Raw genomic sequence first — 12,044 nt, forward strand, 5'->3', positions numbered from 1 at the left:
AGTATTTCTCACAGAACAGGATTGCAGTAACATATGTTTTGCTATACACATGTTTATTCCCTTTGTGTGTATTGGAACTAAACCAAAAAAAGGGAGGAAAAAAAGCAAATTGGACATAATGTCACCAAACTCCAAAAATGGGCTGGACTAAATTATTGGGACCCTTTCAAAATTGTGGATAAATAAGATTGTTTCAAGCATGTGATGCTCCTTTAAACTCACCTGGGGCAAGTAAAAGGTGTGGGAAAAATCCCACCTGAAAGCAGATAAAAAGTAGAGAAGTTCACTTAGTCTTTGCATTGCTTGTCTGTGTGTGCCACACTAAGCATGGACAACAGAAAGAAGAGAAGAGAACTGTCTGAGGACTTGAGAACCAAAATTGTGGAAAAATTTCAACAATCTCATGGTTACAAGTCCATCTCCAGAGATCCAGATTTGCCTTTGTCCACAGTGCGCAACATTATCAAGAAGTTTGCAACCCATGGCACTGTAGCTAATCAATGCTGTCAACGCAGGATACTCTGGATGGTGGATAAGCAGCCCCAAACAAGTTCCAAAGATATTCAAGCTGTCCTGCAGATTCAGGGAGCATCAGTGTCAGTGCGAACTATCCATCGACATTTAAATGAAATGAAACGCTATGGCAGGAGACCCAGGAGGACCCCACTGCTGACACAGAGACATAAAAAAGCAAGACTACATTTTGCCAAAATGAACTTGAGTAAGCCAAAATCCTTCTTGGAAAACGTCTTGTGGACAGATGAGACCAAGATAGAGCTTTTTGGTAAAGCACATCATTCTACTGTTTACCGAAAACGGAATGAGGCCTACAAAGAAAAGAACACAGTACCAACAGTGAAATATGGTTGAGGTCAATGATGTTTTGGGGTTGTTTTGCTGCCTCTGGCACTGGGTGCCTTGAATGTGTACAAGGCATCATGATATCTGAGGACTACCAATGGATTTTGGGTCGCACTGTACAGCCCAGTGTCAGAAAGCTGGGTTTGCGTCTGAGATCTTGGGTCTTCCAGCAGGACAATGACCCCAAACATACGTCAAAAAGCCCCCAGAAATGGATGGCAACAAAGCGCTGGAGAGTTCTGAAGTGGCAGCAATGAGTCCAGATCTAAATCCCATTGAACACGTTGGAGAGATCTTAAAGGGAAAAGGCGCTCTTGCAATAAAAGAGACCTGGAGCAGTTTGCAAAGGAAGAGTGGTCCAACATTCCGGCTGAGAGGTGTAAGAAGCTTATTAATGGTTATAGGAAGCGACGGATTTCAGTAATTTTTTCCAAACGTTGTGCAACCAAATATTAAGTTAAGGGTGCCAATAATTTTGTCTAGCCCATTTTTGGAGTTTGGTGTGACATTATGTCCAATTTGCTTTTTTTTCCCTCCCTTTTTTGGTTTAGTTCTAATACACACAAAGGGAATAAACATGTATATAGAAAAACATGTGTTGCTGCAATCCTTTTCTATGAGAAATACTTCATTTTCTTGAAACATTTCAGGGGTGCCAACATTTATGGCCATTGCTGTATACAAAAAGTTTTGGATACGAGAATTTGGTTTGTCACCGTCAAAAAGACATACCTGAATCCCATGACTGAAGCATGGAGGATGCAGAACTGTGCAGTAGACTGTTCCAAGAAGCTCTGCTTTTCTCTACCCGAGACATTGGCGAGGACACAATAGCTTTTAAGGCTTGCAAAGCAGAGGTTACTGTTAGGTGTAGCCGCCCATCAGGGTTTTTTTCAGCTGTGTGTTGCAGAACACCTACCACTAGGTACAGCAGGGTCGGGAGGATTGACACACTGCCTGTAGGAAGAGACGGTCAGGATACACAGGTGTTAGAAAGTAGACTGGTAACAAGAGTACAAGAGTACAATCATACAAGATCTATAAACGTTTATATCTATTATCTATAAAGCTGTGTATACAGTCTAAGCACAGGTATTGTAGTATCAGTAAAAGTAATATTCTAAAATATTATAAAAACTACAATAAAAATTACAATACACCGCTATTGAGAGTATATAGATGCAATATGTTTGATAATAATCAGGTAACCTTTTTCACTATACATGATAGCTTATTTTTCATGCTGTGTGCGGAGTATAGAAATATCTACCGTATATACTCGATTATAAGCCGACCCGAATATAAGCCGAGGCCCAGGAAAAGTTATTGACTCGACTATAAGCCTAAGGTGGGAAATAAATCATCCCCCCCCCATGTCATTATCCAAAACCCCATCATTAACACCCCCGTCATCATCACCCCCCCCCTTCATCATCACCGCCTGTTAATCCCTTCATCAGTGGTCTTCAACCTGCAGACCTCCAGATGTTGCAAAACTACAACTCCCAGCATGCCCAGACTAGTGACGTTGCCTTGACGACGACGCACAGGGACGTTAATGCGCAGGGACGTCTTCTGTGCACGGACGTCCCTGTGCGTCATCGTCAAGGCAACGTCACTAGGCCGGGGCCGGCCCGGAGCGGAGAAGAGGGCCTCCCGGTGAATATGGAAAGCCCAGAACGACTAACCCTCCCCACCGGACGGTCCCTGCAGTATAGATGGCCCGGACCAGCTCACCCTTCCTTCCCACCGAGGGGAGGTGAGTAGAAAACTAAAGGGGGGTCTGGATGATGACAAAGTCCACAGAGGTCTTCAACCTGCGGACCTCCAGATGTTTCAAAACTATAACTCCCAGCATGCCCGGACAGCAGATGGCTGTACGGGCATGCTGGGAGTTGTAGTTTTGCAACATCTGGAGGTCCGCAGGTTGAACACCACTAAGAAGGGATTGACAGGCAGAGAGTTCACTTGAGTATAAGCCGAGGGGGGGGCTTTTTCAGCACGAAAAATCATTCTGAAAATGTCAGCATACCGTATATACTCGAGTATAAGCAGACACATTAACCCTCTACTACACTCTTAAATGATTTCTGTTTAGATCATCCAAAATGTAATATAAACCCTTCTACATATATGTTAAATATATAGTAATTATTTATTCAATCAAACATATTGCATCTACAGTATATACTCTCAATAGCGCTGTTACTAAACACACATACTGATTGGTTGTATAATCTTTATGGCGCAACAGGGACCCATTAACTAGTACTTTAGCAGCTGAGTAGGCTACATCCAAAGTGCTAGTGTTTTTACCCTTTACAATATAAAAAGTACAGCGAGGATTCTGTAAGTAAATCAGATCCTATGCAGCTTTCCTTCAGCTTGTAAGAAACTGAATGTTTTGAGACAGTCTGCACTCTATAAAGCAACATAAATGTGGTCTACAGTTGTACAACATGCTCCAGGCTAAATCCCTTAAAAGGGACCAATCATCAGATTTTACCCTATATAATGCTTGGCAAAGCGTTATATAGGGTAAAATTGTTGACCTCACCATCCCCGGGGGACGCTCCTGCCTTCTGCCCGCCGCCACCATAAGTAGTCACCGGGGCGGGGAGCTCTTCGCACCTACTCCCGTTCTTCGGCCGGGAGCGACGCCCCCTCCGCTTGATTGATGGGCCGCGTCATTGTTCCGCTCACTGAACAGACGGAGCAGAGCTATGACGCTGCCCATCAATCAAGCGGAGGGGGCGTCGTAGGTGAGAAGAGCTCCCCGCACCGGGTGACTACTTACGGCGGCGACTAGTTTATAACTTCATATCTTCACCATCCCTGGGGGCAGGAGCATCCCCCGGGATGGTGAAAATAAAGATTTTACCCTATATAACGCTTTACCAAGCGTTATATAGGGTAAAATCTGATGATTGGTTCCCTTTAAAGAAGTTTGCCAACAATTTTCATCTGGCTAATAAATTAACATATATTGATTAAAAAAAAGTAATTTAATTACCTTTCTGTAGTCTCTCAATATTTCCTTTTGCTGCAAACTATCTTCTCATTTGTCTGGTGCACATCCTGTAGTGAAGTTCCTGTGGACACTCTAGCTGGGAATTCAGCAAACTGTATCTCACTCCCATTATACCCTCTCGACTATGACCCCTCCCACATGGTGGGAGGAAGGTACAGGTGGCTAAATTCCTTGCTAGAGTGTACAGAGGAACAAGAAATCTGCTACGGGATGTACACCACACAGGAAGTCTGGGCTAAAGAAGACAACAGAGTAGACAACTGATCGGAAGCGCATACACCTCTAAAATAAGAGGTCAGTCTACCTACACAAAATAAAATAAAAAAAACAAGTAATACAACAAGTGAATACAATTGTATTCAATGACCTTCTGGAGAACAGAGGGATGGCAGCTCAGCTAGAATGCTTAGAGAGGAAGAAATGAGAAGGCTTGACTCATCTGTCAGAGGGTTTTTTGTTGCATGTCTTCCAGTAATATTCCCTGAGAGGCGAGGACTGAGCTGGGGTAATTGTCTGATGAGGATACAAAGGCAGAACTCCAAGGCAGCAAGTACTAGGGAACGCCCAGCCACCAAGCCACCAGTATCATGTCCTTCACCAAACTCTGGCAAGGTTTCCTTTTCCTCAGCTCCATCATCCACTAAATAAAAATGGAAACATAAAATCCACTGAAATGAGGAATGGCGATGTTCTTTGTGTCTGCTTACCCGTCTTGCGACACACATACATCCAACTTATACCATGGCTCTACTTACACTCCGCAACATGACTAACAACACTTATCCATATATACATCAAATAAATACAACACTTGGTATCGTAATGTCAACCAAAGTAGAAATCATTTCCTCCTATGTTTCCTTAAGACACAGCCTACCTTCTGCGCTCCTCCTCCTCTCTTGTACATGTTCTTGAACTGCATTCAAGATCTGTTTCCCAACTTCCAATGCCAACAGCTGTATTTCTGAGGACTCGCGCATTAACAGCAATCGGTGCAAAACAGAAATCAACTCAATAGCGAGTTCCTACGAAATACAAGGACAGATGTACTAAGCCCTGGGGGCAAATTCATTTCTACAACTTATTTGTATTAAAAAGCACACATCTATAAAAGGTTTAAATGTTGGCTTTCCAATAAAAGAAGTTTTAATATTTTCCACTAATGTCAGTTCTTGAAAAAACTAAAACAAAAAACAACCAATTCAGGGAAGCATTTTGAAGCCCTATCGTTTCCTATGGTTCAATAGAATTTCTAGTCTCGGGTCTCCCACCTGCCTTGCAGGCTTCCACATGATGCTGTTTTACTATGAGAGCTCTACATAACTCATTGCTCTTGTGACATATCTGGTCTCTCTATGATGTTTAAATATCTACGAGGCACAATTATTCCAATGAGTTAGATCGTATAGGGAAGGTGGGGGGGTTGGGTGATCCGACCTCTGGGTACGATCTCCTGCACGGGTCCCATCTCTCTGAGAGGATGGCATACTACAGGTGGCATGTGCTCCATTCATTTCTATGGGAGTGCCGGAGATGCAGGAGTACAGCTCTCGGGTCTTTTCGCCACTCCCATAGAGAATTAATGCGTGCCATCCCCAACGTGCGCTCCTGAGAGAGTCGGGGCCCGTGCAGGTTAGGCACAGTGTATATGAGAGGCAGGGAGTAGGCTGGCCGAGCTTCCCTGTCTCCTCCATATCCAGCCCCCCCCCCCACCCCGTTGACCTGACCCCCTTCATTATTATGCTAATAAAGCTGGGGGTGAGCGCTCTGCTCCCTGTGCGCTCACATAATAATGAAGGGGCCGGGGCTGATGGTCAAATATGGGGTAGACAGGGGAGCTCGGCCAGCCTACTAGGAATAAGGCTATTTACAAGCGTAACTCTGCATATAACCGATGGATTTCAGTGAGTAATCCCTCATTTTACAGCTGTTCGTCCGCACTATAACACAGTATACTGGGTTTAGTGCAGGTGAACTAGCTGTCAGAATCTCTTTAACTGCTTTATCTTGCTAATGTGAAAAGTAAAATTGTAGCATGATCTCTTTTTGTATTTGCAACTCTTTTAAAGGATCAACATTTACCTGATCAGCCCCTACATGTGCCCTAGGCCAGTCACCTCTAAGTAATGCCTTCATAGCCCGCAGACAAGCAGCTATTCTCTCCAGAGGGGCATCCACAGGGAGACAACAGAGAAATTCTACACAAATTCCTGTAGAGAAAATTGGATTACAAAATAGAAGTGAAAATCAGTGGAAGACCGGGTAAGGCTATGTTCACACTGCTGAATTTCCACAATTATTTTGAGCAAGCTTTACGGCAGAATTCTGTGTTCTCTGCGGAAATTCACCTATGTTAAGTAAATAGGAAATACATTTTCAGTGGAATTTCTGAATTAATTCTTTAGCCATGTGAACACGAGTCCACAAGATTAAAGTAATACAAGATGAAAGATCAATACAGATTCTGTATTCTACCTCATTTCTATTGGAGAAATTATCATTTACAATTGGGATTACTATTCGGCTACCTAAAGACCTGTCAGTACTACTGCCAAAGGCTGTCCAAGCATGCTGGAAGCTGTAGTTTTGCAACAGCTGGAGGAACACTGGTTGGGAAGCAATGACTTAGAGCAGACATAGCCAACCTTCGGCACTGCAGATGTTTTGGACTAAATCTCCCATGATGCTTTTGCAGCATTTTGGCTGTGAGAAAATCATGGGAGATCTAGTCCAAAACATCTGCAGTGCCTAAGGTTGGCTATGCCTGACTTAGAGTATCATTAGTGGATGCATTACACTCACAGCCAGGCAATGCTATAACACAGAGCGTGTTCAATAAAGCAGGATCTTTATTCAAGCACTTTGTGGATTAATGACTAGGGGTATCCCAAAAATCTGATATTTTTCTCCTGTTGTGGATTACACAGTATAAACACCATTTAAACAAGCAGAGGAGCATTGTAAAGTATTGGGGTTGGACACAGTATTAGAGGAAGTATAAATTAAAGTACATCCAGTTTTCAAAGTCCAATGAACCCAATCTCCAATCACTGACTGTAGTCATTCCCTGATGAAGCTAAAGCATTTTTAAACTGGAGAAAACAGGTGGCAAGAAAGCACTCTATAGTAAAGGGGTTACACAGCAAAAAAAATCCACTATGTACAGGATAGGGGATATGCATCTGATTGTGTGTGTGTGTGTGGGGGGGGGGGGGCTGACCATTGGGACCTCTTGCGGTTTGCAGATCAGGACCCCCGATGCTCCTAAAAACAGTGCATGGAGCATGTGCCATCCTCTGCACTATGCAAAAGGGAAAGCCGGAGACCCCCGTTCTGGAGATTGTAGGGAGAGGGGGGCTTCTCAGATGTTGGACCCACCACAAACAGATGCCTATCCCTTATCCTTTCCTATTTTTTTTTTTGGCTGAATAACCCCTTTAAAGTAGCAAGATCAATCTCAGGTTCAAAAATGCAATAAGAGTAAGTAAAGCCTTATGAAAGAGAACTTTAATAAGGGACTTTTTGTCTTTTACTGACTGGGTTTGGTATTTTCATTTTTACCTCCACAACTAGGCAGCAGTCAGGTACTTCTTACTACTTATTTACGTTTCTCTAACACAGTATATTAGGCACATACCAAGAATTAAGTGAAATCTCTCGGAGTTCAGATCTTCTGGAGACTTGGTGGGTTCCCTGTTGCTGCGCTCCTGTCCCATACTAGTAGGAGTGACTGGACGGGAAAGTCGGCTGCCAGCTTCATCAGGGTCTGTGAGTAGGAAGCCAGCGTTGCTAAGCCAAAGAGAGGTAGCATGAAGGATGGGAGCCCAGGAGGTAAGGTAGTGTGGTCTGGCTGCATCACTGGTTTCAGAAGTGTAGAATGCGCCGCCTGAAAAAAAAGTGTTCAAAGAAAAGGTAAAACGGATATTCATGCTTCTTCCAAAGCAATGACAATAAGAATATGTTCACATCTGAACTAGTCTTGTGAACAATTTCCTTCCGTCTGCTCCATCACAGAGGCAGAACAACAGCGGCGGAGGATTCTGCTGGATGGACACCAACAGTGCCTGAAGGACCCCACTGACTTTAATAGGGTCTGGTGGGTTTCCATCATAGTATCTCTACAGTTATAGGCAAAACAGTGTGACATGCAGCTCATTTTGTACAGTATTTTTTACTGAATATGTGCAGAAATAACCTCTGATGCAGATGTGAATGAAGCCTAAAGCAAATTACAACTAATACCCACTGTCTTGTCTGCTGTTCTTTTATCCAAGATTACAAAATGATAATCACAAGGATCCAGTGAGCTGAGATATGGGGATCTGTCCTGTGGAAGGAAAATTCTAGTCCTACTTAGTCTTTTCTTGACTAACAGGACACTTGTGGCCAGCGTTCCTTCTAATTCCAGGACAGGTATGGGAGCAGCTCTATAGTAGGAAACACAACTTCTCAAATCTCAGCTTGTTGGAATTCCGTATGATCTTGAAGCTCGTGCTCATATACCTACAATTCGACAGCTGTCTCTACAGTTCACCCCCATACACATGAACGGTTCAGTTCGGCCGAGAGTTCATTTGTTCTCAACAGGAAGAGGAAAGGCTGGCGGCAGTTCATTTCCCCAAAAAAACAAAAGGTTTAAAAGTAAAAAAAAAAAAAAAAATTATATATGTCAGGAAGCTGGTGATGTAGCTGTAGGGGTTGTTTAGAGGAGATGACATCACTCATGGGGCGGGGCTCGAGATCAAAGACAAGATCTAGCCCCGCCTTCTGAGACGGCAAAAGATGATGCATTGTCTCGGGAGAGTGGGAGGAGACGGGGAGCTGGAGAAAACACCACACTTACATTTTTGATAACATTACATTAGTAAGTTGTATCATGGGGTGATAGCCTTATTTTAATAAGTTTGCTGATAACAAAATACCCCTTTAAATGCAACATGCCCGATCCTTCTCTTCTCATCTGTGGGGGGATATTTGAGAGGCCTCAATCAATACACATTACATGGTCAGCTGGTACCACCAAAATCAGTGGGGGTGACCAACTTTTCACTAATGTTTGCCCGTTGGTACAGATCGACAAGTAAATGGAAATAAAAGGTTTGAATGGAAACAATATGAAGTAAGACAGGCTACACATACCGGGTGAAGAAAGCTGATGGCTGCACTCAGGAGGCAGGGTAAGCAACGCATGATCTTGTAAAGCCAACAGCCACAACTTGCTCAAAGTGGAAATATCAGCTTGTACCAAGGAAAGGAGACTATCTCCAGAATTACAACCAGCTCCACCCTCAGGTCCTGTTCTTTCCACTGCTGCGATATAGACCTATAAAAAGTATGTTAAAGGTGTAAGCTTGAAATCAAGAAAGAAAAAGATAAAAAAAATGCTGCGGACAGTCAAGATCTGCGAAACATCTCAATGGCTGGAAGATTTGACCAATCAGAATGGGCATTCACCGATAAAACCCCTGTATTCCTGAAGCACATGCACTGACTGGTGTCTGGTAGCCGCCCCTACAGTACAGAGAGGTATTACATGTTCTGTACTTTTTACCTGTACCAGGGTTAGCTGCTCCTTGGGACACCAGGTGAGGGCGACTCCATGTTACTTTTTTTAGGACATTGTGTGTACTGTACAGGACCCTGAAGAAGCTCCTGTCCTCTACATAAACCAGTGTTTCCCAAAGAGGGTGCCTCCAGCTGTTGCAAAACTACAATTCCCAGCATGCCCGGACAGCCTTTGGCTGTCCGGGCATGCTGGGAGTTGTAGTTTTGCAACAGCTGGAGGCTCCCTGCTTGGAAAACACTGACATAGACAGTGATTTACAGCTCCCAGCAGATCTTTCTTACTTTTATATGTAAGGATTTGCTTTATCTGTATTAGTTATCTACTTATTTTTCTTTAATCCTCACTTTTTAATATTTTTGGATGGCATTTTGGGATTTTAAAACCAATTACCAGTTTTCCACTGTATTCTAAATTATTATTCTAACTTCCCAATTGGTAATTTTTCTACTTCTTTTACTTCTGTTATTTACTGTTGTTATTTGCTTGCTATACCCTGGTCAACAGAAATATGTATGCCAGACTTCACGCCCTTGTGTAGGCTATGTGCATAATAATCCATTATGTCAGGTTTCTGCTGCTTTTCCGCAGGTAAGATACCGTAGTAAGCAGCACTATTCTATGAGAAAGAAAACCATCGCCAAGTCCCTAGCCCTTTGAAACCTCAAATCATCAGATAGTATCCAGTTCAAATATACTACAAAATCTTCATCTTTATGAACTCTGTTTGTAAAGACAAACTGTGTATTGCGCTTACTTCAGCCCAGGCCTTCAGCACAGCCAGCGTCTCCATGGTGGAGGTGCCTTCATTGTATAGACTTAAGGTTTCTTTCATCATCTGCACTTTACTTAGAGATGAAAGGAGCAGCTGCTGAACTCGGAGCAAGTCTGATGGGTCCTTCACAACTCCACTGGCCAGCCATGCACTGCTAACCTGTAAGAGGGATTAACATGTGCAGGTAAATTTGTTCTTATTCATATGACATCAGAGCGATGTCTCATCTCCCATTTCCCAGAGTCCCGTTTATCGTGTTGCCAAACATATTGATCGAGACAAGTGTTTTCCATCCTGGATGCCTACAGCCAGGGCTCAAGTCCTGCAGGAACTCATGGGAACGGAGTTACTGCACTTTTTACACAGCAGGAACACAGTTCCCATTAGCAGGAGTCCCGCAGGACAGCCCTTAAAGGGGTACTCCGCCCCTAGACATCTTATCTTCTATCCAAAGGATAGGGGATAAGATGTAGGATCGCAGGGATCCCTCTGCTGGGGACCCCCACGATCTCGGATGCGGCACCCCAGACATCTGGAGCACGGTGCGAACTTCGCTCAGTGCCGGATGACTGGTGATGCAGGGCAGACGCTTGTGATGTCACAGTAATGCCCCCTCAATGCAAGTCTATGGGAGGGGGCATGACGGCCTTCACGCCCCCTCCCATAGACTTCCATTGAGGGGCCGTGACCGTGATATCACGAGCCTCCGGCGCTGCACCCAACACTCTAAACGAACGCCGGGAGCAGCAGGGAGAACGTGGGGGCCCCCTGCTTGGGACCCCCGGGATCAGACATCTTATCCCCTATCCTTTGGATAGGGTATAAGATGTCTAGTACCCCTTTAAGTTCCCACACTTTTTTCCCCAGGACTTGACCCCTGCCTACAGCTGTTGCAAAACTACAACTCCCAGCATGCCCGGACAGCCTTCGGCTGTCCGGGCATGCTGGGAGTTGTAGTTTTGCAACAGCTGTAGGCATCCTAGTTGGGAAACACTGATCTAGACACTAGAAACTCAAGTCTATATACATAAATCCTTTAATAGTCACATATAATCCTTTAATATAAATAAATCCTATAATAGTCACAATGACAATAAACCATGCTTGTTACATAGACTAGAGAAAGAATACTTACCTGGCAGGCCCTTGCAGTCACATCCGGATGAGTATCTGAGTTGAAAGCTGGTCTTACAGCAGCCACTACCTGTCAACAGAGAAATTCATAGTATAAAACATTACCTTGAAAAGGTGTTATTATACACTACAGTGGTCCCTCAACTTACAATATTAATTAGTTCCAGGACGACCATTGTATGTTGAGATCATAACTCTATGGAAACCTGGTAATTGGTTGTAAAGTCACCAAAATGTCATCCAAAAATAGGAAAAAGTGAGGATCAAACAAAAATAAGTAGATAACTAATACAGATAAAGCTAATCCTTACATATAAAAGTAAGAAAGATCTGCTGGGAGCTGTAATCACTGTCTATGTAGAGGACAGGAGCTTCTTCAGGGTCCTGTACAGTACGGAGCTGCCCTTACCCTGTGCCCAAAGGAGCAGCTAACCCTGGTACAGGGAAAGAGTACAGAACATGTAATACCTCCCTGTACTGTAGGGGGCGCTACCAGACAGGAATTCAGTGCATACGCTTCAGTAATACAGGGGTTTTACCAGTGAATGTCCATTCTGATTGGTCGGTTCGTCCAGCCATTGACATGTTTTGTAGATCTGGACTGCCCGTAGCATTGTATGTTGACTCTGGTTTCAAGTTACAATGGTCCAGAAAAGACCATTGTATGTTGAAACTATTGT

The 12,044-nt window shown here is 43.7% G+C and overlaps 1 protein-coding gene and 1 long non-coding RNA gene across 3 annotated transcripts in view; one reads left to right on the forward strand and one right to left on the reverse strand.

The window, feature by feature from the left end:
- Window positions 1–4,465, forward strand: part of LOC130295362 (uncharacterized) — a 24,997-nt gene extending 20,532 nt beyond the window's left edge. The window contains exon 3 of the long non-coding RNA XR_008848800.1: window positions 4,365–4,465. This is a non-coding gene — a long non-coding RNA (uncharacterized LOC130295362). The remainder of the gene's footprint in view (window positions 1–4,364) is intronic.
- Window positions 1–12,044, reverse strand: part of HEATR5A (HEAT repeat containing 5A) — a 76,823-nt gene that overhangs the window by 6,343 nt on the left and 58,436 nt on the right. For both annotated transcript variants that reach the window (XM_056546026.1, XM_056546025.1), the window contains 8 exons: window positions 11,366–11,434; window positions 10,213–10,389; window positions 9,032–9,215; window positions 7,530–7,778; window positions 5,975–6,102; window positions 4,770–4,917; window positions 4,260–4,532; window positions 1,594–1,818 (listed from right to left, as the gene is read on the reverse strand). In XM_056546026.1, coding sequence (XP_056402001.1) covers window positions 1,594–1,818; window positions 4,260–4,532; window positions 4,770–4,917; window positions 5,975–6,102; window positions 7,530–7,778; window positions 9,032–9,215; window positions 10,213–10,389; window positions 11,366–11,434 — 1,453 coding nt within the window. The remainder of the gene's footprint in view (window positions 1–1,593; window positions 1,819–4,259; window positions 4,533–4,769; window positions 4,918–5,974; window positions 6,103–7,529; window positions 7,779–9,031; window positions 9,216–10,212; window positions 10,390–11,365; window positions 11,435–12,044) is intronic.

Source organism: Hyla sarda, chromosome 11 (genome assembly GCF_029499605.1).
Source record: "Hyla sarda isolate aHylSar1 chromosome 11, aHylSar1.hap1, whole genome shotgun sequence".
Lineage (NCBI taxonomy): Eukaryota > Metazoa > Chordata > Amphibia > Anura > Hylidae > Hyla > Hyla sarda.